At 43.0% G+C, this 25,802-nt stretch overlaps 8 protein-coding genes across 8 annotated transcripts; 3 read left to right on the forward strand and 5 right to left on the reverse strand.

Annotated features, from left to right (window-relative positions):
- The first annotated feature begins 6,430 nt into the window (after positions 1 to 6,430).
- Positions 6,431 to 7,965, forward strand: K444DRAFT_77551 (mitochondrial carrier). The gene is made up of 7 exons (XM_024888703.1): positions 6,431 to 6,491; positions 6,558 to 6,618; positions 6,673 to 6,695; positions 6,757 to 6,767; positions 6,838 to 6,867; positions 6,927 to 7,010; positions 7,064 to 7,965. The coding sequence occupies exons 2-7, from the start codon at positions 6,573 to 6,575 to the stop codon at positions 7,770 to 7,772; spliced, it is 903 nt and encodes a 300-aa protein (XP_024732616.1). The 5' UTR covers positions 6,431 to 6,491; positions 6,558 to 6,572; the 3' UTR covers positions 7,773 to 7,965.
- A 1,528-nt stretch (positions 7,966 to 9,493) lies between these two features.
- Positions 9,494 to 10,176, reverse strand: K444DRAFT_616781 (uncharacterized protein). The gene is made up of 2 exons (XM_024880991.1): positions 9,841 to 10,176; positions 9,494 to 9,784 (listed from the first exon to the last, which is right to left on the reverse strand). The coding sequence occupies exons 1-2, from the start codon at positions 10,020 to 10,022 to the stop codon at positions 9,511 to 9,513; spliced, it is 456 nt and encodes a 151-aa protein (XP_024732617.1). The 5' UTR covers positions 10,023 to 10,176; the 3' UTR covers positions 9,494 to 9,510.
- Positions 10,177 to 10,690: 514 nt separating this feature from the next.
- On the reverse strand, positions 10,691 to 13,361 carry K444DRAFT_654800 (sure-like protein; the record flags this gene model as incomplete). The annotated part of the gene is made up of 4 exons (XM_024885959.1): positions 10,691 to 12,200; positions 12,308 to 12,370; positions 12,426 to 13,291; positions 13,350 to 13,361. The coding sequence occupies 4 exons, from the start codon at positions 13,359 to 13,361 to the stop codon at positions 10,865 to 10,867; spliced, it is 2,277 nt and encodes a 758-aa protein (XP_024732618.1). The 3' UTR covers positions 10,691 to 10,864.
- Positions 13,362 to 13,816: 455 nt separating this feature from the next.
- On the reverse strand, positions 13,817 to 15,894 carry K444DRAFT_654801 (uncharacterized protein). The gene is made up of 2 exons (XM_024885960.1): positions 14,781 to 15,894; positions 13,817 to 14,730 (listed from the first exon to the last, which is right to left on the reverse strand). The coding sequence occupies exons 1-2, from the start codon at positions 15,596 to 15,598 to the stop codon at positions 14,178 to 14,180; spliced, it is 1,371 nt and encodes a 456-aa protein (XP_024732619.1). The 5' UTR covers positions 15,599 to 15,894; the 3' UTR covers positions 13,817 to 14,177.
- A 131-nt stretch (positions 15,895 to 16,025) lies between these two features.
- K444DRAFT_666406 (uncharacterized protein) lies at positions 16,026 to 16,921 on the forward strand. The gene is made up of 2 exons (XM_024887183.1): positions 16,026 to 16,371; positions 16,428 to 16,921. The coding sequence occupies exons 1-2, from the start codon at positions 16,108 to 16,110 to the stop codon at positions 16,878 to 16,880; spliced, it is 717 nt and encodes a 238-aa protein (XP_024732620.1). The 5' UTR covers positions 16,026 to 16,107; the 3' UTR covers positions 16,881 to 16,921.
- Positions 16,922 to 16,935: 14 nt separating this feature from the next.
- Positions 16,936 to 18,533, reverse strand: K444DRAFT_616785 (uncharacterized protein; the record flags this gene model as incomplete). Its single annotated transcript, XM_024880992.1, has 1 exon — positions 16,936 to 18,533. A coding segment is annotated over exon 1 (1,297 nt), but the record flags the coding sequence as incomplete, so codon positions are not given.
- Positions 18,534 to 18,671: 138 nt separating this feature from the next.
- On the forward strand, positions 18,672 to 21,737 carry K444DRAFT_654803 (uncharacterized protein). Its single transcript, XM_024885961.1, has 2 exons — positions 18,672 to 18,914; positions 18,962 to 21,737. Exons 1-2 carry the CDS (start codon positions 18,905 to 18,907, stop codon positions 21,316 to 21,318), a joined length of 2,367 nt encoding a protein of 788 aa, XP_024732622.1. The 5' UTR covers positions 18,672 to 18,904; the 3' UTR covers positions 21,319 to 21,737.
- K444DRAFT_77925 (carbohydrate-binding module family 32 protein) lies at positions 21,490 to 25,639 on the reverse strand. Its single transcript, XM_024888705.1, has 6 exons — positions 25,570 to 25,639; positions 25,396 to 25,450; positions 25,238 to 25,339; positions 24,896 to 25,183; positions 23,290 to 24,784; positions 21,490 to 23,145 (listed from the first exon to the last, which is right to left on the reverse strand). The coding sequence occupies exons 4-6, from the start codon at positions 25,168 to 25,170 to the stop codon at positions 21,661 to 21,663; spliced, it is 3,255 nt and encodes a 1,084-aa protein (XP_024732623.1). The 5' UTR covers positions 25,171 to 25,183; positions 25,238 to 25,339; positions 25,396 to 25,450; positions 25,570 to 25,639; the 3' UTR covers positions 21,490 to 21,660.
- Positions 25,640 to 25,802: the final 163 nt, after the last annotated feature.

The raw sequence follows: 25,802 nt of genomic DNA on the forward strand, positions 1-25,802 counted from the left end.
TCTAAGGAAAGTTATTATTAGAATCTATAACTAGCTTTTAAGTATTTAATTAAGGCTTAAGCGGGCCTGCTCTAGAGGAGTATAAAAAGGTAAGAGAGCTAAAGGAAAAGGGGGTTCCTTAACTAATTCTCGTTTAGCCTCTTTTCTTTCTAGCTTTTTTTTATATTTTACCCTTAATTAAAGCTTATTAAAAAAAGCTTAATTAATATAGGTATTATTAAGTTTTCTCTTTCCTAATTTAAACTAATCTAGTCTCTAGATTAGGAGATTTAATTATTCTCGTTTATAAAGAGTTTCTAATTTCTTATAAAAATATATAGGAACTCTTTCCTATTTAAGTATATTTCGAATATCTTTTAAGAAATTAACTAAGTTATAGAGTTTATATAACCGGTTAAAGTTATATACTATATTCTAATCTCTAGTTTCCTTATTAACTATATTTAGATATAATTATATAAGTTAATTTCTATAAATAAGAGATTTAAGAATTTTTTTATAAATATTTTATAAATTATATATTTTAATTAGAGTAGTAAGTATAATTTTATAAGAGCTAAATTACTTTAATTTAAATTTTAATAGGGATTCGTTTTATATAAGAATATAGGTTCTTACTAGAATATTCTTATTTTTCTTAAGAATTTAATCTCATATAATACGTACTTTAATAGCTCTTTTTACTAAGAACTTATTATATACTAGTTAAGCTTTATTTATAGTAATATGTCTGGTAATTATTTCTTTTAGATAAGCTTCTTAATTACCTATTAGCTTAGCTTTATTTGGATTTCTAAGAAGTCTTAAATCTATTTTAAATAAGAAAAAGAATAAATTATACTTACTAACCAAGTAAATTCTAATTTATATAGTAAAAAATACTTAATATAAGTACTTATTTTAGAGTATAACTAGCTTGCCATATAAATATTATATAAGTATTTTCCCTAGTATTCTATTAAATTACTTAACTTTTCTATTAGTTTATAGATAATATAAAGTAGTTATATAATACTAGACTCTTATTATCTAAAGAAAGATATTTATAGTTTCTAATACTAAGTTAGAACTATTATTTATAAGGATCTTATTTAAAGTTCTATAAATAGTAAAAATCTCTTCTTAAATAAAATTCATTATATTCTGGCTTATAATATTTTTTAGTACTTAAATAATAGGCTAGCCTATTAACTATTTAATAGCTATAATAATTTATTAGTTTCCAGAATAGGTTCGAAGCAAAATTCTAATTAAATTAATTAACTATTACTTAAAAAGCTAGATATCTTTCTTCTTAAGAGAGTTTTAAGGCCCTTTATTTATTTCCGGACAGGAATTCTTTATTATTTAATAATTAGGATATATATAAATTTGATTTTGGATATTCTTTTTAATTAAGGGCTACTAAGTTCTCGAGTAAAGAACTTTATTTAATCTAGGCTAATTAAGGTATTTATATTTCTTATAGATCTATTCTATATAGGATCTGCGGGTTAGTAGGCTCAAATAAGATATATAGTAACTAGTATTAAATATTTTATATAAGAGCAAGTCTTACTCGAGTATAAAGCTTAAAGGCAAGTAGTTTTAATTATATAAAACCGCTTTTCTTAGCTTTAGGTCTATTAGTTCTATATTTAAATAAAGATATTAGACTATAGTATCTTTTTATTCTGCTTTATTAATTAAATAAATAGAGTTAAATTAGGCCTAGTAAGCTTGGCTAGTTCTAATAAAGTCTGAGTAATAACTAATAGTATTAGGTATTATTATTTCTAGTTCCGGTTAATATAAAATATCCAAATTATATATTCCGAACTTAGTAATCTAATATACTAGTTATTTGGAAGAAACCTTAGTATTCTTGAGATATTTTAAGCTCTTATAATTTATAAGAATCTTTATACGGGTATAATTATTAATATAATATAATTATATATAAATAGTATACTTAATAGCTAATAGTTCTTTCTCTTAAACTATATAGTTTAACTTTATACCTTAAAGTTTTCTACTATTAAATACTACTAAGTAGAAAATGCCTTATTTATTTACTTAAAGCAAAATATAGCTAATAGCTTATTTAGAAGTATTAGTTTTAATAATAAATAGTTAATACTAGTCCGGCTATTATAGGATAAGCTTGCTTATAAGTCTATTCTTGAGAATAAGAAAGGTATATTAGTATTTAGCTATTTAAGTTATTAATTAATTTTTCTGCTTTTATAATTTCATATTTATTTCCTTAAGTAAATTATTTAGAGAAATAGTAATAATAGTAAAATTATATATGAATTTTTAGTAATAAGAAGCTAATTTTAAAAATTATCTAACTTTGTAAATATTTATAAGTACTAGCTATTTTTCTACTAGCTTTATTTTCGATTATAAAGTCTTAATAATTCTATTTCCTATAATATATTTATAAAATTCTATTTCTGAAATACTAATTATATATTTATTAGGCTTAGTAAAGAGCTTATTCTTTTTTAGCTTACTTAGAACTTAATTCAAGTAATTCTAATATTTCTTAATTAAATTAGAAAAGACTAGAATATTATTAAAAAATATAATAATAAAGCAATTAAGAAAAAGTTAAAGAATAGTATTTATTAATATTTAAAAGATAGCCGGAGTATTTATAAGTCCTATTAGTATTACTAGGTATTTAAACTTGCTAATTTATATATTAAAAGCTATATATAAGATACTAGACTTAGTATTAAGAACCTAGTAAAATCCAGAAAGTAAATTAAACTTGGAAATAAACTTGAAGTTCCTAATTTAATTAAGGTAATCCTGAATTCTGGATAAGAGATAAGTATTTTTCTCTATAATTATATTTAAGTCCTAGTAATTAATATATATATACTAAGTAATATCTGACTTTTTTATAAAAAGAATAGGTATTTCCTAAAAACTATTACTTATTCGGATTAATTTCTTTTTAAGTATTATAGTAATTTGCTTAGTTTATTTCTTTAGCTAAGATTAAGAAAGAGAATAAGCTACTAAATTAATTAGCCGGGTATTTCTAGTATTAATTAAGTATTAGATTACTTTATTAGGTAATAAGTAATCTGGCAAGTCCAAATAAAAGGCCTTTATATACTTCCGGATAACTTTTTTAAAGAAAGCAGGAATATTCTTAGGTAAATTATCTAGGCTTACTTAATTTTCTAAAATCTGGAACTAGATAAAGAATAAATTTATAATAAAGCTTTAGGTTTTTCTAGCTATTTTGTAAATACTCTTAGCTATAATAAGGCTAAGCTCTATAACTTAGGCTAGTTAATAGTAATCCCGATTAGCTATAAGTAAGTGAGTTCCCTTAAAATCTCGGATCCAAATAGTTAAATAGAGCTAATTAATATAAGAATTAAAGGCTTATAACTAGGGTATTTTAAGTATAATATTATATTCGTATAGTAAGTCTATAGTTATAGCTTATATAGAAAGGTAATAGTATCTAATTTGGCCGAGAATAGTAATAGTAACTAATACTTCTCTTATTTTCCTATTTATAAACTTAATTATAATAAGAGAAAAAAGAGAAATAGGTTAATCTTATTAATTTATAAATAAAGTATTAGCCTAGTTATATATAGATTTACTATTAAGTAAATACTTAAAAGTAGTTCCTTATTAGTTATAAGTAGTAAATATAAGTAAATTATTTCTAGTAATATTAAAAGAGAATAGTTTCTTAAAGGATTTATATAAGAAAAAGTTTTTGAGCTTTAGCTAAGAGTAAACCTTAATTATAGCTAAGAGAGCCTTGGTTTTATATAGTATAAGCGGCTCTAGAATATCTTTATATGCTTATTAATTAGCTCGTACTAAATTATTCTCTAATTAAGCTAATACTAGGAATAATTCTAGTTTCCTAAATAAGAAGCTTTCTTAAGTAATTATAAGATCTTAAAGGCTAATTACGAGATCTTGGAATAAGAGGAAAAGTAATAGTCTTTATTTCTATATATAAAGCAGGCTCGATTTACTAAGTACTAAGTCTTAAAAAGCTTAGGGTTCTTTTTCTTATTAGATATAGAGGAAGTAATATAATTAAGTTATTTAATTTCTTTATCTAGCTTTAGCTAAGAAGGAAAAGGTTTAAGATAAGAGATAAGATAAAATCTCATATAAGATAAGCTACTTTTTACTCTAGCTTCCTTAAATACTCGATTAATAAAGTCTACTAGTATCTAGTATTTTACTAGGCTATTAATATTTGGATAATAAGTAAATATCTCAAATTTAATTTTCTTATTAAGCCCTTTCTTAAATTAGTAAAGAATCTCGTAATTAGATAGTCGAGAATTAAGGTATATAAGATAATTCTTAAATATTATAATATAGCCTTAAATAGAACCGGTTTACTAAACTTTCTTATAATATTATTATCTTTTATTTTCTATATTAAGCTCCTGGAATTCCGTATAAATAATAATAAAAAAACTATTAATAGTAGAGGAAATAGGATTACTTAAGAGAATAGTATTTTTCTTTAATTATATTTACTATTTTAAAGCTTTTTCTTTAAATATATTCGAGAAAAGGGCTAATACTTATTCTTTAGAAATCTTAGCTCAAGTAAGAGTTTAATATTTATTAAGCTATAAATAGGCTTCTATAGTCCAAAAATAGGCTATATTATTTATTTAATTTTTATTATACTTGGGGTAATCTCTAATTCTTATTCTAAGATAAAATATATATTTAGTTATAGCTTTTCCAAATTTTATAAAAGCTTTAGGAAGATCTCTAGGCCTAGAGATTAAGGAAATAGGCACTTTTTTAGTAATAGTAATATTATCTAATTTAGAAATAGCCGGGGTAATTAAAGTCTAAGAATAAGTATCTATAGCCTGGATTAAAGAAATAAGCTTTACTTAAACTTGAATAATAAGATTATTAATAGCTATATTAGTACTTTCTTATATATTATTTAGAACTCGGGCAAGTTCTCGGATATACTCCTGTAAATTAGCTATAGCTAAGGAAAGATCTCCGAGTAAGCTAGAGATATAAACTATATAATTATTAAGTATATTAATAGTACTAAGAAAACTAGTTATATAATCTTATAAAGTAGCTAAATCTCTATTAATAGTAGCTTAATAAGTAACTAAGCTAGAAACCTACTAGGCTATCTTATTTATATAAGGTAAATACTCTTGTAAGTTCCTAGTAAGGTATTAAAGTAGTTATATAGTATTACTCGGGGGCTCCCCTTTAGTAGGGTAATCTATGTCTTAACTAGCTCCTATTATAGTAAGATTAGGCCTCTTATTAAAAGATATAGTAATTCGGATATAAAGAAATAAGTAATTTAAGAAGGGGAATAACTAGAGTCTATCTATTAAGATCTGGATAGACTTCCTTTTTTATTCTCCTTTCTATAGGTCCCTGATTCGGTCGAGTATAGAAAGCTTATGAGTTTAAGCCAAGAACTAGTTAGGTTCTCTATAACTCGATTTCTGAAATAGAGGTTTATAACTCTTCTATTCCGGTAGTATTCTCGTACGGGGTTTTAGTAGGTCTAGTTAATTTCTAGATCTTTCTTCTTCTCATTCGAGGCCCGATATTAGGATAACGGATTTCTCTACTTTATCTTGGTAGTCTCGGACAGGCCTAGGCTTGGCCTTATTCTACCAAGCTCTCTGCTCTATTCGGGTAGTAGAATTCCTCCAGGATTATTACTATAGAGTCTCGATTAGCCTATCTAGTAAACTCGTTTGATAGAGTTACTAATCTCTTCTAATATTCGGCTATTACTAGGAATATAAAAACTTGCCCGGCGAGTTCCTACTTTTCCCGAGATTAGCTTATATTAGGAGAGGTAGGCCCGGAGAATGGAAGCTAGTCTATAGTTAGTATATTTAATAGTCAGATACCTTTGCTATATAGGTCAGATAAGCAGAAGAACCTTAACGAGATCGGCCGAGACTTCTACTTCTTACAGCTTGACCTGTAGGGAGGGAATTACTCGTCCGACCCTCGAACGACTTTTCCAGGGAGGTAGTCGTTAGAGTATATTCTCGTTTTATTATAATGGGTACTCCAATTTCGGGGGCGGCTCGCTCTAAAGCGAGGGGCGGCCGTAAGAAGCATATTAATAATACTCGTTCGACATATCTCTCTGGAAACTCCGGAATAGAATTCTAGTATAAGGCCTCAGATAAAACTGAGCCCTTTTAAGGCATTACTACCATATGTAATTAGAAAGGTTAAAAAGGACGTAACGTTTCTATTCCTGCACGTTCGGGCCCTTTAATAGGCTCGAACGAGCTTACGTGATTCCACGTGTAATTAGATTACGTACAAAAGCATGATCAGAAATCACAAGTGTGGGGCTTGATCCAGAAGCCCCAGTTATTAGCCCGAAAATCGGCTGTGCACACAGGGGCATCTGCTATTCGAATCCATTTTCTGACAAGAACTTTGGAGCTTCCCCACATCCACACAAACTCGGGCAATTGAAGTTCTAGGTATGTGAGCACTCAGAGTGCTTCTCTGACACCTCTGCAAAACTTTGTTTGCTAACCTTGCGCCAGATATTGCTCGCAGCCATGTCTTCAGATAAGCCCTTACCATTCATTTACCAGTTCGCCGCCGGTACGCTCCTTCCCCTCTTGCGCGATTGCCAATTGAAGCTCACATACCTTGCAGGGGCGGTCGCTGGTGTGTCCGAAGTGAGTTTCCCATGTTGCATGTTGATAATCTGAGTTTGAACTAAATCGCTCAACTTTCTAGATCTTGGTGATGTTAGTCTGCCCCTCCCCTCCCCCATTCTTGCCTACTTGGTTGCTCAATTGCTGACTTTTGTTTCCCAAGGTACCCGTTGGATGTCGTCAAAACAAGAATGTAAGCCTCGACTAAACAAGGCTGGGTCAATTGAGAGGACAATGTTGACCGAGGTTCAGACAACTCCAACAAGGAAAAGGCACTGGAGCAGATTCATACAATGGCATGGTGGATTGTTTCAAGAAGATTGTCAAGAATGAAGGGTACGTGAATCCGCTATGGAAAGAGGAGAAGGGTTGACCGGGCCTTGGAATAGCTTCTCGAGATTGTACCGAGGCATCGAAGCTCCTATTCTCATGGAAGCGCCCAAGCGAGCAACCAAATTCGCTGCCAATGACTCCTGGGGAAAGTTTTACCGTGACCTTTTCGGAATGCCCAAGATGACGCAATCCCTCTCGGTTCTTACTGGAGCTACAGCTGGTGCCACAGAAGCCTTCGTTGTCGTCCCTTTTGAATTGGTCAAGATTCGACTGCAGGACAAGGCCCAAGCAGGGAAATATACTGGCATGCTAGATGTGGTGATGAAGACGGTCAAAGCCGAAGGTCCCCTCGCACTATATAATGGCCTTGAAAGTACACTGTGGAGACATATCCTTTGGAACGCTGGTTACTTTGGCTGCATCTTCCAAGTCCGAGCACTTCTACCGAAGGCGGATAACAAGACCTCCCAGATGGGGTATGACTTACTCTCTGGCGCAACCGGAGGTACAGTGGGTACGATTGTCAACACCCCTATGGATGTAGTCAAGTCCCGCATCCAGAACAGCCCAAAAGTTGCTGGCGTTATTCCCAAATATAACTGGGCTTGGCCATCAGTTGCATTGGTCATGAAGGAGGAGGGCTTTGGAGCGCTTTACAAGGGTTTCTTACCGAAGGTTCTTAGATTGGGCCCTGGAGGAGGTATCTTACTTGTTGTGTTCACTGGTGTCATGGACTTCTTCAGAAAAATGAGAGGTGAAGCATGATTGATTAGAAATTTGTTGGTGGATATGTCCATATGTTACGTCAAGACTGTTTCGTGTCAGATATTCCCTGTGTATTCTATAGGAACGAATAGAGGACAAGAAGGTCACGGAGATTGGAGCAAGCGCAGCATCAGATTGTCAATGGCGAACAAATAAAGCAAGTGCGAATCAAACACAGCATTCCTGCTATGTGATTGCAAGATTGTTTACTTGGTGAATCTTTTGCTTCAATTTCTGTTCGTTATTCCTCTTGCGGCGAGTTCTCTCTGGTTTCTGAAATCAGAGGTGTTCTTTCTCGTTGCTCGCTTGAAATAGAGTGCAGCATCTGTGGCATCAGACTGGATACAGCTGTGGAGATTCGCATCTGAAATGCAATGGATTTCTCATGATTCATCGGTCGCCCAATTCCCTGTTCGAGACTAGATTGAGCTGTTTGGCCCTTGCGCTTTTCTTGATTCTTCGGTGGAGGTCTTTCAAATCGGGATATTGGAATGTTAGCCGTAATGGAATGCTTACTCCACGAGTTCCCTTTCAAGACCTCTATAACGTTGGCAAAGTGGAGAGAGGACCCAGAGAAGTGTTACCCGAGTTTGTTCTGCAGTCATCCGGCTGTGGTCAGGGCTGGACTTGAATAGGGGTAAGGATTTGAAGCGATTCGGCAAAATAATCAGATTGGAAGAGGGGAAGCGAATACCGCACAATTACTATATATCTCTCAACTGCAATGAGTGACACTTGCGATCAATGGCATGTTTCATGTGAGAACAAATTTGTATGAAAACAAACTGGTTGGTACTTTAATAGATGACGAGTTCACATATAGTTGTTCACAAGACGTTCGTAGAGGACTGGACTTTGTGTCCACGGTATCTAGCTGGAAACACAGTGTAGAAGGGAGCCTGCTTGCACTATATATTTCAGAGTTTGCAAGACGATTCAAGAGGTTATTTGTTCCAGCGCTCAGACATATACGAAGTAGATGGCTACATCCTTCAAGTTACAAATGATCCCAAGTTTCACCCTTGCTGGGTCAACTTGCCAAATTTCCAGTACAGTGTACTTCCAGAAGGATTTGTACTATAATCACAACCATCTGGTATATATATTTTAAATGGCTGGAGGACTTTTTAGTTGAGAAGTATTATGCCAGCTGAGCTCCTGGATCAAAACAAACCTTGGTCCTCGCTTCTGAGCGAGCGGGAGTCACAAGAAAGTGATGCCAAATCATAAACAGAGCAGAGAAGCTGTTTGACTCCCAAAACTTGCTGGGAAAATTCCAAGATGAATACCAGACTTAGCAGCACTTCAGTTATCTTCTTTAAACGCAAAATAATGGCCAAACCATTTTGTTATTTTAGACAGTATCTTTTCCCTTGGATCGGCTAATCACTCACCGATGGCGCTAAGTTCCGTCTCGACCTCGACCTCGCATAAACAGAGCTGCTCCTCTTCTCCTCCCTTCCAACTCACCCACACACATCAACAAAACCACTCTCACTCTTAAAATCACATTACCTGATTCCCTCAGTCTACGCGACGAAGACTTGATCAATCCAAACCTCACTTCAACCGATCTCACCACAAACAGTAAGTATATTTCCATGTTATCGTCGCATTATCGCCCGCTCGAGACGCGTCCTCGAAATGCGCCAAATCATCGCAATCCCCAACCACCACGATCTTTACTAATTGTTTCACAGGTTAAGATGGCACGAGAAGGCACCCGATCTGCCACCGGTTAGTTTTTGTTAAAACCTTCTGCTGTCACCGACAGCCTTTGATATGGCTCAGCGCGTAACTTGGTGATCCGGTACTGAGCTTCACATACAGGCAACTCTCGCCCAAGAGTCTTCCCGACCGTCCCCGAGACCACCGCCGCTGCACCCAAGAAGCGTGCGACCGCCAACACAGGTGCTAAGAGAGGACCAAAGAAGGCGACTGCCACCAAGGCCTCCAAGCCCACTGGGGTTACCAAGAAGAAAGCTGCTCCTGCTAAGAAGCCAGCTGCTAAGGTGAGTCACTACATTCGCGATCTCCTCCTTCTCATCCTTACTGATCTTTCCTGTAGGTTAAGGCTGCTGTCAAGAAGGCCGAGGGAGCTGTCGAGAAGAAGGTACGTTGCAGCTGTGCTTTGTTATGATGCTCCTCCGACGCGTCAACGACCCCTGTCTCAAATCCAAACCCCCAGACTGCCCCATCAACTTGCCAACTGCCTTCCCCTTGTCTGGCAATGCCCTCGATCATTATCATTATGGTTCCAGTGGTTTATTTGTTCCTGTATTATCAACTGTGTTTTGTTCCTTGAGATCAGACTGTTTTTCCAGCTTTATCGCTCGATCTCTGCTGACTCTCTTCTCCCATAGGTCGCCGCACCTAAGAAGACCAAGACAGAGACAAAGAAGACGACTGTCACAAAGAAGAAGTGATCTCTTCACGACAAGAATCTCCAGCAAATGCAGACAAGACGAGACTTGCCGGTCGCCAGTTCTGATACCTCTTACTGGATGACTTTGCTCTGATACCCTTTGTCTCATCCTGCAAGTGGAGCTGATCAGGCGTTGAGGAGTTAAATGACGGGATGGGGAATGTATGAATGCGAGGAATGATCTAATGGTATGCACTTCGTACATACTGTTCGAGGGAATTGGTCAAGGCTTTTCCTATTCTTTGTGCTTTCTTGCGGGCCTCATGTGTTGTTATGGTCGACTTTCTTTGGTGCTCAGGTACATGCGAGAACGTTTTGCAAACTGTGTACACTTTGCGCGTAATGTGATTTGTGATTGCGTCTTGACTCCATGTTGTGTAATCATCTTGTGATGTGGTAGTGCCGCCTACATTCTCTCTGTCGACACATCATATATTGCTACCCTCCGCCCTTACGAGTGCCTCATCTATTCCCCTATACCCCCGCCCCGCCTCCCCATATGATGTTATCCAGTTCTGCAATGAGAGGACTTCACGCCCACCGGCTTCCTCAAGTAGCAGGGTTTCTCTCTCCATTTCTTGATCTCTCAGCCTTGTTCCCAAAATGCCGAGTCAGCCAGTGCCTGCTTGTATCTCCCATCCCTATCACTATGTGCCTCGTCATCCAACTACCTCCTCCCCATCTCCACCTTCCGCACCAACACCATATCTCCCTCCCCCACCTTTCCTCTCCCCTTCCCCTCAACCCCAAAGTACCCTGCAACCGCAACATCCACCACCCCTTCCCATAATCCCCCAACAATAGCCTTCAACTCCTCCCCGGTCTGCCTAAAATCCGGGAACGCATTAACCTCCAACAACCACGCCGTGCCCCTCTCATCCACCAAAAAATCTACGCCAAAAACCTCAAACACATTCGGCAGCACCTGGAAATGAACCATCATCCCTTTCGCTGCTGCCTCAAACGTTTCCCCAGTCGTGTCACATATTTGCTTGAAGATGTTGTCTTTCATTGATGGAGAGAGATCCGATGAGGGGAGGGAGAAGAATGATTGTACTGTGCCGTCGTGCACAGAGGGTTGGAGACAGGTGTTTGTGAGGTGGGGTGAGAGGTTGAGGCCTGTGTCTGAGGTTGGGGGGGTCCATGGTGGGATGTACGGTGATGAGGCGAAGAGCACGAGCATTTGCTTGTAGACGTAGACTTGCAACGCTCCAACTGCTAGGACGTAGGTCCTGAGGTGGAACTTCCTTGGATTGGAAGGCAAGAGGAGAGGTGGGTGGATATATGGCTGAGCAATGAAGTGGCGGAGATGCGAGGTCACGATGTAGTCCCCTTCCTCTTCTCCTTTCTTCTTATCCTCCGTTCGCTCCGCGTTATTTTGGTCCTCATCCTCATCCTCAGAATCAGGCCGTTCAGCCTCCCATTCCTCAAATATTGATTGAAGTTCTTGTTCCGTGCTGAATAGTCGTATCCCCTGTCCACGATCACTCATCCCAGGCTTCAGAATCCACCATTCCCTTTCCGCAGCCTCTTGCCCATCGTTCCTCTCGAAACTCCCTCTCAATTCCCAGGCTTCTACCAATGATTCGTCAAGGAACTCGGCGTAGTCGAGCTCGAAATCACATGCTGGCTTGATATTCGTTGCAAGGATTGAGGAGGGGTTCTTGGTGATCCAGTTGAAAGCTGTGGTGCTGAGGTAGTGTTTCCTGATCAGAGCCTTGCGGATGATGTACGCATTAGCGAGGGTGGTGGTAGGATGAGAGAGGATGTGAGGGAAGGGGAGCGATTCGTAGGCTCCTATTTGGAGAAAAGGCGATGTTGGGTCTGGTAATTCTGCTATCGAGGATATGAGAGTATAGGATCCTTCTCGAAGGCGTGACTTGAGTGCCGCCAGAATCAAAGGCTGAACATATGTATCTTCGTAGTTGATCAAGGCGTAGAAGTGCTTGGCGTGTTTAGAGGAGATGGAGAGCGCTTCCATGCTTGGGAGTTCGGTGTGAGGCCTGAGATATCACGAGTCAGATATTGTACAGGTAGATGGCTGCTCAACGTTCTATTGATCTAAGAGGAGTCTAGTGATCTAAGGCACGCTATGCAAAACCCCACTCACAGCTTCAGCTCTCCCTCTGTGACCGCCGCAGCATGCATAAAATTTGCTTTTAAAGGTGTGACACTATGCAATATTAGCATCGAATTTTAGAAAGTGGATATAAGTTGGTGGCGCTTACCTGGTATATCCCTCCTTAACAGCCCACCCATCATTTCCAGGTCCAGCTTCCTCCACAGATTGATAAACATCCGTGAACCTCGGTGACCACTTAAAGTGTTTATGCTTATGTCTGCTCATACTTCCCTTATTTTCCTCTGGCAATCCCTCGCCCTCCCGAATTCTCTGCTCCTCCTCCCCCGCATCTCCTTCCTCGTCCTCAATCTCTTGAAAGCAGCTCCCTGACTTCCAATAATTCTGCAATGTGCTCGTCCACAGCACTTTCCTGTCTTCAACTCCCTCCACCAACGGAACGTTCACCGAGTACAGATCAACGTCCTCTCCCCAATTCTTGTATAAATACTCAATCACCCTAACACTGAGTTTCGACGCCCCCGCAATGATTTCTGGATCATGATTCCTTGAGGAGAAAGCATATAATATGGCCATTGCCTTCCGTCTGCAAACTGCAGCTTCGAGAGCGCCACCTAACGTCCCACTGCTAAGACTGAAAACTGCTGTTGTATTCCTTCCATAATTCGGCCCGCTGACAACAAGGTCAATTGGTCCTCTGTCTTGGAAGTAATGGTATAGTCCTATTTGCACGCAGCTGGCCGGCGTGCCGTCCACCAAAATCCATTCTTCTTGCTCAGGTGCGCCTGCTGGTAAGGGCTTGGAGTGTGTGGTGCCGTCCTCTTGGTGCAGAGTGCCGGGGCGGAAGTACGTTGGTTTGAGCGTCTTGCCAATCAAGTGGGCTTTTCCAATCCATGATCGTTGTGTGTGAGGAAGGACGACGGAGACAATGTGTCCAGCGGCCTGTAGGGTCTTCACGAGGGAGTGGACATATGGGGAGGATTGGTTCGAAGGAGGGCCATCATCATTCACTATCTGGAGGATGGTCAGCTTCCAAACGCATCAATTCCAGTACTCTTGCCGGGATCCTTACTAAAATATGCATGATGATCTAAGTTCGTGTCTGCAGGAGCGAAGCTTTATAACTTGTGTAGTTAATCGGGTTGAGTAAGTAAAGAGGGGCGAGAAATCCTTGGTCAACGTACTGCCTGTGCAACAGCCTTGTCCGAGTTCGCAACGAAGTGGGGTGGTGGCGGGGTTGTGGCGTAGGCTTGGGGGGGATGAGGAGAAATTGCTTTCTAAGTACGAAGTACGAATATCTATTCGATTTACAGGGGCAACAACTATCAAAAGTTTCAAAGCACGATCAATTGTCTGCAATACGAATCTCACTGTGAGGTTGGCAGCCTCGACGACAATTGTCAGCGAAGTCCGCGGGTTTCATCCAACACTGAATCATGCCATACAAAATTTTGTTCGCACGAGCCACTATCTACTCTTGCAGTTATGGAGGAGAGTTTTTAAATATCACTGGATCTTAGTTGAGCAAGGAGCCGCCATGGCGAGTTTTTAGGAAATATCCTCAATGCTCTTCTCTATGGTAAAGAACCAATATCTAAGTGACAATACAAGGCAAAAGGCCCTTATTGGATAGCACCAACCTCGCCTCTCATCAAATGCCCTCAATATTCCTCACTACCTTATTATGGTAGTAAAGAGCCAATATCTGCGTGACAATACCAAGCATAACAGCCGGGTTCGATAAAACCAACCTTGCGTTTAGTAGGAGCAGCAGCATCCACCGAATGGCGTCCCGTCATTATGAAAGTAGACCAGGTCTACGTACTAACACAAATGTAGAGAATGTTCATACACGCAGAATTCTTGATCCACAAAATATCATCCCTCGTCACAAGATCGTTCATCCTCGGAGCTTTTTGCCACCACCTCCTCGAGCAAGTGGCTCACCCTCCCGCTTCTTGTTGTTCTTTGTGACCGACCTGTGTCTCTTCCACTCGTTGAAAGGGCTGACTCCGCCACCTCGACGAGCGTTGTGTTTTGGTGGGGACCTAATATGCTCATCATCGCTGGTTGGTGCGCCTGGCGAGCTACTCATATCGACATTCTTGGATCTAGTTGCCCGAGCGGTGGTAGGAGGACTAGCAGGTGCGAACTTGGGAGCTTTGGGTGTAGTGACGTTGACATGCATTTGATGAGAAGCAGTTGAAGTATCCATGGGGTCCTCAATGTCGGTATCGGCCTCTTCATCTTCAGTGTTGTGTGATCTCATCACCTTCTTCTCATTGCCTGGAAAGAGAAGGCGTGGCTTCGTAGAGGATCGAGTAAGAGGACCACGGAGGGAAGATGGAAGAACTTCATCAAGAATATCGCCGATTTCGTCGTCAGTGCCACCTTCTTCATCAGATTCTTGGCCTTTCATGTCGGCGAACTTGCGGAAGACATTCTTGCCACGACTTAAAACTATTAGCAATAGCTTTCTGAAAGGGCATATAGAGACACTTACAACGTGTAAATCAAGCCATCCTCGCGCTTCTGAAGCTCCTCAATGGACTGACTTCCTTCGCCTGGAACAGTAATCTTCCTACGCTTGCTCGCACGCTTTGTCGGCTCGGGGACAGGAGCAGCGCCTTCACCATAGAATGGATTATCTGGGCTAAGATCGACCTCAGGGACACGATCATGGGAGTCTGTGTAGATGTGAATTGGGGCAGCCTCCTCAGCCTCAAAGCTATCCAAAGTCAAGCCAGTGTACTTCTTGTTTCTCTTCTTCGGTGATGGCATGACCTCTTCGTCAGATCCAGATCGAATGGGAAACAGGTTTCGGGCGATCGTGTTTACGGCAGGTGTATACTCTTCGGGTCGCTTTTGGGGGGTCTTGGCCGGAGTAGGAAGCATACCATTCTTGCGAACAGCAGCTGTAGATCGTTGGACCTCCATCTTGCCTTCGTTCTTGGGAGCAGGAAGACCGAGAGCAGCCGCCGCATATGCGGTACTATCGTAGTCCAATGCGCCAGAGACTCTGCGTCCACCAACCATCGGAGAGCTCTTCGGAGCGCGTTTCTTGGATGCGGTCTTGGGAGATGAAGGTGAGGTAGTCATGCTTGTAGAAGATATATTCCTGGAGGATCCTGGAGTCTTGCGCAAGTTATGTTGGGTTCGGGCGGTAGAGTTTGCTTCATTGCTCGATCTTTGGGAGACACGAGAAGACTTTCGAGGAGAGTATGGCTGATAGTCGTCGTCGAGAGCTCCAAGTCTCGGTGTCGAAGGAGTGTTGATCGAGGAAGGTGGAGGGGGGGTCGAGGGATTCATAGAAGCTGCCATCTCTGATAGAGATCGGGGCCTCGCCGGGCCGCGATAAAGCTTCGCTTCGATGAAGGCAACGATAAGGAATCTGAAAGTGGGTAGAATCGTCTGAGATCGTCTTTGGCTCGTCCTTTGTCTTCTGGCAAGACAGCGAGGGCAGGTTTGTTGCCCAGTTGGCAGACAAGCTGGTGGTTGCGGAAGAGCAAAGATGTTGTCGTGGGATCGTAAGAATAAGGAAGAAAAAGGCTATTGTGGGAGTATGTAGGCGCAGAATTTTGCAAAGGCGAGCGAGGGTGCGAACAGATTCACTCTTGAGTTGCGAAAGTGAAGAGGTTGAGGTTCAAATTACCAGCCTCCCCTTAATCGCTTGTTTTAGCGTCCGTGAGGCTGATCGCGCACAGACGTCACAGAGATAAACAGTCAGACAATCTTGATTGAATGACGCGTAAAAGCGCGTCAAATCTTCCTATTTGGGTGTTTTTATTGATTTACAGGCCTTTGTTGCATTCCATTCAAATACCATCAAGATGTCGACTCCCGATGTCGGCAAGTTGGATCTCTCTGATTCAGACACAGAAGACCTTTTCGCAAGCCCGTCAAAAGTCTCCAAGCAAAGCCAGAAATCCAATCCAAAATCAGATGTGCCATCAAATTGCAATGTCGAATCGAAGTATGACGCAGAGCAGGCGCGAGAAGCTTCGTTGCGGAAAGAATTGGAGAGCGTTCGGAGTATCAACGAAGTCATAGAAAGCGTGGTGTCCAGCCTAGAGGTTGCAAAGGGGAATATGGATGTAAGTCTGATCTACGAAAGCATCTCAACTGGCCGTGCTGATGCTGAATGTCCCAGACGGTATCGCGCACAGTCACATCTGCTTCCACACTTCTGAATACCTGGATACGAATACTGTCACAAACAGAGCACAATCAACGGTTGATTCTGAATCCCAATTGGCAAGGGGCAAGCCAGGATATAGCAGATATGGAGAATGAGATGGTATTGAAGGCACAACAAGCCGAGAGAAGAGCAGCAGAGGAAGAGAGGCGGCGTGAGGATGCGAGGCGGAGAGCAGAAGATGAAGAAAGACAACGGCAGGCTGGCACCTCTGTTCGTGGGGCTAGAGGAACGAGGGGAAGAGGCAGAGGAACTGGGAGAGGGGGTATCAGTGGGACTGGATACGTTGCTGGTGGATCAAGCAGCTTGTCAGGGGGTAGTCGAGGCACATCACAAACAGGAAGAAGTGGTACTGGCATAGGCAGAGGCCTTAGAGGTACAAGAGGCCGGGCTCGTGGAGTTAGATGAGTGCAAATAATATGAAAAGACAAAATGATCGCAAAGTTCACACAAAGAAGTGAGTGTTCGAATCGACCAAGCCGATCAAGACGTGAATGGTATTATTCAGTGTAATTGACCACTGGGTCTGCTCTCTATTTCCGAGCCAAATAGTCTTACATCCAAACGCCAGACGCATACAAGAATCTCATAATCCTAAACCCCATATCCCAGGCACCTTACGCAAAACATTGCCAACAGGACTCCTCTATTTTTTCTTAAAAAAGTCGCTCATTTTCTTCATCCCGCTTGTGTTGACCTTTTTCAAGTTCTTTACCCCTCTACTCACTCCAGATTTGTTTCTTTTTTCCTCCTCCTCCTTCTTCCTCTTCTTCTCAGCCCGAATTTCACTATCCTCGTCCTCGATCATGGATCTTTTCCGTGAGAAGTCACCAAGGGATCTCATCGACACAGCTTCTTGCCTCATTCTAGCGAGGTGGGCCAAATGGGAATCCAGACGGCTGAAGTCGACTTTCGAGCTCGACGAGACCAGCATCTTTTTGATGCTTTCGCTGAGATGAGGAGGGACATAATTGGAGCAAATGAAGAACAGGGCGGTCCGGAGTCTCAGAAGATCAGCAACTCCATCCGGAGCGTTGATTGCAGGTAGTGTTTTCAACTTCTGAATCGGCGGAAGACTCAAAGACTCGTCGGTGAATGAGGTGGCTGCTGTTGAAGCTTCAGCAAAGGAGCTCGTTGCAGTGTCCGTTGACGAAACAGTGGTCTGAGTGTCTGGAGTGCATGCGGCCGATGTCTGACTCCCTGATTCGGCAGGGATTGAGTCTTCCTCGTTTCGGTTCTGCAAGCTTTCCTCTCGATTTATACCCAATATTGGCACATCAAGTGCTTTCCGTACAAGTTTCTCCTCCATGCTCGCAGGCAGTCCACTTGCACCCATCATCTTCTTAGCCTTCCTCAATATTTCGTCCAGCAGTTTCCCTTCGTTCAATCGATACATTGTTTCATCCCCTGCTTCGACTGTATCGCATACAGCTGTCATTCTCTTTTCCAAGGCAACTCGTATTGATTCCGTTCTCAAGAAAGAGTTGAATTGCGGAGAGGCAGATGCGAGCTTCTCGAGGTAATCATCGCCGGTGAGGAATAATTTATTCGGTGCTTCCGCACTCTTCGACGTCGGGAGAGGTGCAAGAGCTGGTAAAATGAGAAATAGAGAATCGATCGGCGTTGCAATAAACAAATTTGCGTTTCGAGTGACATAGCCTTTTGGTTCGGTAGTTCTCTTGATATCTAATTCGGCATATAATGTTCCCTCCGCTCCATCCTGTCCCGCAATCACCTCTTGCGAAAGCAGCCAGCTCCGGGGGGTGGTCTTTGGTTCCGTAAATGCTTTGAATTCGTAGAATCCGCGCTCCGGGCAAACGACATATCGATTTTCGTCGAGAAATCTTGGGTTTTGGAGAGTGACAATTCGAGCTTGTTTGGTAATACCTTCCGGTAATACGAAGAGCTGAGAAGGGTTGGTCGAGTCTGCGCCTAATTGGACTTTTGGACCTGCAGATTTCGTAGACTCGATGTTCTCGGTGGTTGGCTTTCCAGAGCTTTTGGTTGCACGAGTCTTCATTTTAAATATAGAGAACGTCGAGTCCCAAAAGTCAAATCTGCTACTTTTTGCGGACTTTTTGCAGAAGTGAGAGACTCGCGTGGGGAGGGACGCGTCAAGACGCGTCGGCTAAATTGAGAAAGGACGACATGAAACTACTGCGACTTCCCGAATTGATACCACCACGAAATCTCGATGTACGACCTCGCAATCGAAAGCTAAAAGTGCTGATTTCTTGCTCCTGCCTTCGCCCTCCAAAATCACAAATCCACGGCCTGAAACACCTCCCTGCGGCGCAATTTGCCGGATTATTACTCCAGGCCCAATATACTTCCCCCTGTATAAAGTAGGATGGATTCTTCATAGACAACGTCCTCAACTTGCAAAGAGAGAACAACATATAATTACCTGATGGCTTGGGGACGGGTTAAACATGTCGCAAGGTGAGTATTCTCAAAGATTTGCAGATTTGTATCTCATATCATCAAAGCCAACAACCCTGAATGGCCACCAAGATCCCCTCACGACGTCTTGCTCAGTACCCCTGGAGGTCGTGAGAAGCTTCGACGGCTAGCAGAACGCGCCTCTCCCTCACCGTCCCCGACCAAACGTCCAGCGTCCTCGGCTTCGTTCCGAAATAGAGCCAAGGCGGGTCTGCCGGACGATATGGATGAAGAGGACGAAGATGAGGAAACGCTACAGCTTCAGCTGCAGGAGATTCAGGCGCGACTAAAGCTTAAGAAGATGCAGAAGAAGGCTAAACAGAATTCGGACACGGAGAACGAAAGCACGAAGGCAGATTCCACACAACTTAAGAGATCCAATTCATCTGCGGCAAATCGAGCACAGTCAAGACTTGCCGGTTTACGCGAAGAAAGATCAGAGAGGTCAAAGTCGCAGAACAGCGTCCATGTTCCTGTATCTCCAGTTCGAAGGGTCCGGCCGGCAGAGCCCCAACGATCACCTGGAAGAGTCCTGCTGGGAATTGACAAAGGATTAAAGGGTAGTGATATATCTCTGAAGAGAGCGCCTAGTTTGAGGAGGAAGGACGAATCTCAGGATCGACTTGCCGGCCCATTTTTACAGAGACCTGTGTCGCAGGCTGGTGGCCATGCTTCACGAGCCGCCGGAACCTCACGCAATGTACCTCCAGAAGACCGTCCCAAATCGTTCAGTGAGCGGATGGCAGCTGTGAGATCACAAGAAACAGATCGGCAGGAGCGGGAACTGCGAATAAAGAAGAATCGAAGCACGGCTTTTGATATTGATCACAAGCAGATGCAGAATTTCAGGGAAACCGCAGTTACTCTGCCTCCAGCTCCTCGGGAGGCACCATCATTCAGCAGAGATGAGGTGCTTAATTCCTACCACAAGCCAGCTAGTAATATGCCTCGCAGCAAGACTGTACCCGATCTGAGATCAGCAATGAGGAATACTAGCACTTCTATGGATACTATAGCTACGGCTTCAGCCAGGTCTGACTCCCGAGCGTCATTGGATATTCCACCGAAGAGAGCTGCCAAAGCAAATGTACCACCAGGAGAGGTACCGGAGTCCGAGGCCTCCCAGTTTGAGCCATACTCCTCGACACACCTCTCAAAAAGGATCATCCCCCATAAGGTCTTGACGCGAACCCTCACTGGAAAGAAGACCTTCCTTATACCTGACCTCCTGAGAATAGTCAAAGGTCCTGACTTTTCAGGTCCAGACATCGAAGAAGACGTGGTAGTATTCGCCATCATTGCATCGAAATCCGATCCGAAGGCACATCAAAACCAGAATTCGAAAAATCAGAAGAAGGGCAAGTTCATGGTCATGGCTCTGACAGATCTGAAGTGGGAGCTTGACCTCTTCCTATTCGATACCGCCTTCGAGAAGTTCTGGAAAATGACCCCAGGCACCATTATTGCCATTTTGAATCCTCTTTTCATGGCTCCACCACGAGGCAAAGCTGACACAGGAAAGTTCAGCCTAACCTTGAATTCCGACGCAGACACCGTCCTGGAGATTGGATCAGCAAGAGACTTGGGTTTCTGCAAGACTGTCAAACGGGATGGCAAAACATGTGATTCTTGGGTGGACAAACGCCACACCGAATTCTGCGACTACCATGTCAACGAGACCTTGAAAAAGACTCACGCAGCACGAATGGAAGTTAATACAATGACCTTCGGAAAAGGCGGTTACAACAGTGCTCGGAAGCTCAATTCCAAGGATAAGACAGGGAATTTTGACCGTGGTCGCCAGGAAGAGACAGAGAAGAAAACAAGATACGACAGGGGAAGCCACTCCCAGATATACATCGGGAAGAGGAGCACGGTAAACATGTTGGACGATGTCGATTTCGACCCTGACGCTTTCCACCGAGGCTCAACGAAAGAGGAGCGCATGACGAGACGATTGCTTGCACAGGAGAAAGAACGTGAACTGGGGAGGAAGCTCTCTGAAATGGGCAGTGGCCTTGGCGCAGATTACATGAGAAAGGGAAGGTCGTCACGGCCAGATCCGAGCAGTAGCATCTCAGTCGCAGAACCTCCACCAGATGCAGCATCTCTCGGTCTTCTGAGCGGAAAGGCGAAAGATGTAGCTCTAAGTCCCGTGAAGCGAAAACGAGCAAATACGACATCGAGTACCGCAGCTATGGGTTGGGGCAGTAACCTCACGAAAGAGCTTGGCCGGATGAAGAATGGAGAGAATCTACAGCCTGTCAAGAAGAAGACACGGTTTGTGACTGAGAAAGGCATTCGAGAAGCAGGGCGGGAAAGCTTTGGTGGGGAAGTAGCAAAAGCTGTGGCTAATGACCTTGATGACGGTGATGACGATGATCTGGATATTGTCAAGGAATAAGTATTGCGCGTTGACCAGTTTAGATAGTTGATGCTGGTGGAGAAATTGCGATTCTATTTCTCTAAACCACTTTTGAACAGTCCCGTTGGGCCGTTCCCACGCGAATTCCTTTATCTCAGTTCCAACTTCTACCGTACTCGAGACTCCTTAATGGGGATCTAACTAATATCAGCTCATCCATTGCCAACTCCTTACGGATCTTACATTGCAGTCTTTGCTCTTCTCCTTGGCGCATGGAGACGTAGGATATGTTGACCTTCTGGGACTTCTTTCATCTCATTTTCGTCAAATCATCACTAACATGGTATTGTGAGGGCACATGCAGACTTGCAGTAACGTCTCTCACTCCATACCAGACGGGTTGAACGAGTCAGCCAGGGCCGAGCTATGAGCTTCCTGATCATCCACCACTTCGCCCTTGACGCCTTGCCTCTCATCTGCAGTGACCTCCTTAGAGCCCTTGACAAGATCGACCCCGGTCTCACCAACCGCAGCAAACTCTCCGACATAAGCACCTAAACCATCGTCTTTCCAAAATGTTGTTCCGTTGTCCAATTTCAATGGCACAAGGTCTCCGCATCCTTGACATCCCTCAACTTCTAGGATCGTGTGTTTGCCGGACCAATGGTCTCCAGTGATGTTGTACACTGTGGTGTTCCCTTCGTAAAGAGCGACTTTGTCGTTTGGTAAGGCTCTAGGGAAGATAGGAAGAACAATTGGGTTGGCGTCCCAAATAGATGCGAGATTGGTCCTGTTTGTGAACGCGACTCGAGCAGTCGTTGGTGTTCGTGGTCCCCAATCGAAACTCAATTGGACAACTCTTTGGAACGGAACATTGCTCGTATCCACAGTTATGTTCGAAGCGTTTTGGGTCAATGGTTGCCAGCGGGTACCTGTATCACCATCTGTCGCTGCTCCTGGCGGATACCCAGCGATGGATTGGCCTTCTGAAAATGTGGGTTGGCATTGCAAAAGGTTGTCCGCGACTGTGAGCTCTTTCCAGTACATGTCATTCGCTACAGTAATCGTTTGCTTCATTTTAATGCTGTAGGCGGTCTTGAGAATATCACGTCCTGTTGTGTTGCGTGTTTCGATGATCAGTGGCATCGGCCGATGCTTGAAAGCATCAAAAAGGCCAGGAACCTCAGCCGGAAGCCGCGTTATGTTAGTGTGAGTGCTGTTCATACTTGCCCTAAATCGGTTTCCTCTAGCGTAGAAGTCTGCAATTTGAAGATACTTCAGAGGGGCCGGTAGTGCCGGACGAATGGTCAAATTGCCTTTCAGCCAGGTAACTCCAAGATATCCGAAAAGGGGTATTTGAAGTGAGCCTCCTGATCCAGTCAGAAACGGCAAGCTCGGTCTCACGCCTCCATTGGAATTCTGATCGTCGTTTGCTTGCTCAGACATTTGGTACCAAGGAGCCCGCAGGTGTGGTAACTGAGCTTTGATTTGACGCGTGAATGCTGAACAGCCCGATTTTGCCATTCGATTCATGGCAATGGCAGAAATTGCATGAGTCATGGCTGGCCCATCAGGGGATTGTTTCTGGTCATAGTAGAGGAGGTTTTCCCATTGTTCCATCAAGGATGGGTAGAAGTTCAATGGATGGATCATCAGGGTAACGTCCGCTTGCTTGACTGTCGCATTGTTCGTCATGCCCTCGTACTCCAGAGTAATATTAGACTCGGCTTTGCGAATATTGACATTGGCCGCTTTGTGAACCCAGCTCTTGTTGACTGGGAGCCCATTCTCTTCTTCGTACTGGTTAATCAGTGTTAACAGTCGAGAAAATGAGGCGAGAGTAAAAGCTCCGTTCTTGTTGTTGTTCTATAAGCTTTGTTAGCTGGTTGCACAATATGGATAGAGGCAAAGGGAAGACTTGGCTATTCGAGAAAGGATGTGCGGCGCAGTAACAAAGAGGGGGAAGCTCATCAGGAAGGAGGAAGAACCAACAAATGAGAGAAGACGTACGTGGAACTCATCGGGGTCCGTCATATTATGGATTGAATAACCATTCCCATCTTTAATTAAGAGGGTGTCAACTGCGTAACCAATGGCGAGGACCATGGGCCAAAGCTTCTCCTTGAAAAAGGCTTCGTCTCCAGTAACATGACGGTACCAAAAGGCTGCCAATCCGATATCAGAGTTGATATGGTACTCGTAATTTAAAGCTGGACCAGTGGCAGTTGCATTGCCGTATTTCCCCGCAGTCCAGGAGTACAACGCCGCACCTTGAGGGAATTTGTATGCATCTTGGACGTATGGGGCTTGAGTATTGAGTTGTGCTTGAGGAAGATGTTTCACTCGAGCCAAAAGAAACTGGCGGGCATAATTAGGCCAATGGGCGAGGATGGATGGGGACATCCAGAAGTCTTGGTCCCAGAATAACATCCCTCCATACGTATCGGAGGTAAGGCCACCCACCGCAACTCCAGCATCGTCTAGCCCGCTTCCTGCGGACTGGAGATTCTGCAGAAGGTAGTAAGCGTCTGCCACAGCAGCAATCTGAATCTTTTCAATTGATGTTTCGTTTTCGGGGAGGCGACCTGTAACGGGATCTCGATAGCTTGTGATATGATGGGCTGCCATTAACTCTTTCCACTCTTCAACATGAGTGGTAATCACTGTATCCCATCCGTCTCTAAAGGCTCTCGATGACTCTTCACTGGCGGTCTTTCCAGCATTAGGGAACTTGTCTGTTGATGCAATACCCACAAACTTCTCGAAAACGGCGGTCTTGCCCTTGACGAGATGCACATTCCATTCCTGCCCAATGGTCATGTTGTTACCATTGTCCGGACCGGTTACAGTTCTTCGAGAGGATTCGTCTGTAAAACCATTCGAGACATTCGCGGTGGACACCACCCAGGCAGTGACATTGGGCTGGCCGTCAGGATGGAGTGAAACGTACATAGAGGAGTTATTGGAAAGTCCTTTCTCCCCAAGATTTGAACGGACCGCACTTCTTCCATCGAATATGTCAATGATGGTACAATTGACATCTCCTCCTCGTGCCGTCACTTGCAGTTGCGTGCCTGCAACGTTAGCCCGAAGCCTATGGACAAATGATGTGATTTCTATGTCCAGCGAAACGTTAAGCCCGCGTGGAGACCAAGTGGTCCGCCAGGCGTAAATACCCTTCTGGAAGTCAACATCCGCAAGAAATTCTTTCTTGATAGAGTCGAGGTCCATGTCTACATCGTAGACTTGATCTCCAACAGCCAATTTAAGACCCATAAAATGTGGAATGCCTGCAATTACACTTTCGCAACCAAGTTGCAGTAGTTCTGGGTAGTTGGACCCAGGCAGTTCTGGAACACACGCGTAGAAGTCGGCAATTGTTCCGAAGGTCTGCCGAACATTGAAGAGGGGCCATCCTTCATTTGGTTGGCTGCCGTTGTGGTTGGTCATGTTGCGATCAATATCAAAGTAAGGGCCTATATCGGCGACAGCCACTCCAATGTACCTGGTACTTTCTGTTAGTTGATGCTATAAATAAAAGACATACCTAGTGCTGACGCTGGACTTCTAGCAAGTAGTAAAGCTTAAAGCGCGCACAGAGGAATGGGACACGCACCCGTTAGAGAGACCATGATTTACAGGAAACATTCCACTCATCGGTTCTGTCGATGATAGCACCCAATTTCCATCATCCCAGGAACTCAAATTCTTCTTAGCCAGTACAGACCATTCGGGATAGCCTGGCATATCTTTGTCAGGGACTGTGATAAACTTCTTCAAGACCGGGTTGATATCTGCTCCCAAAGCCAAGTTGCAAAGACCCAGCAAGAGGAAGAGGAGAAGAAACGCCCCGTGGGCACTTTTTGAGCTCTTGCAGTGCGGGGAAGCCATCTGGTGTACTGTGCTGTACTGCAGATTTAGCTGGAGAATCTGTGGTTATTGGAGAGAGGACGCTCACTAGTGTGTACGTGATATATCCCGAACAGCGGTCGAGGGTCAGAAACGTATGTAGCGGAGTGCCAGTCGTCGTTTCGAGAAAAATGTATGTAGGTGGAAGAGTCTGTAAATGTTCACTATGTAAAGTGTCATGTTAGGGTTTTGGAAGAGCTAGCTTACCACTTCTTGGGTCCCAAGTTCTTGCGAGGAAAGGGTGGGGGACAAGTTTCGCTGGCTGCTAGAGCAAGGTTACTCTTCCAAAGTTTTACAAATACTTTGAATTAAAGTTCAGGTTGCATGACTGAGTGAAGGCCATCAAGAGATGGGAGAAGGAGATGATGGGAAAGAGATTACCTATGGGGTGTGGGAAAGGAATGTGCGGGCTTAACCAGCCGAGAGAAAAAGTTTGGTTCCTAATAAACTCGGTGACTTAGTAGCGAAGGAGGAAGTCATGGCCCCCAACGATAATTACATGGTCCTACCTTGGCGGTTGAAGTGGGGCTTAACGCTTGCCGTCGACACACTACTTCCACACTCAAAGAGAATTGAAAAATTATTTCTGTGCAATGTGCTATGCGATCAAATAG

The sequence above is a fragment of the Hyaloscypha bicolor genome (assembly GCF_002865645.1).
Source record: "Hyaloscypha bicolor E unplaced genomic scaffold K444scaffold_124, whole genome shotgun sequence".
NCBI lineage: Eukaryota > Fungi > Ascomycota > Leotiomycetes > Helotiales > Hyaloscyphaceae > Hyaloscypha > Hyaloscypha bicolor.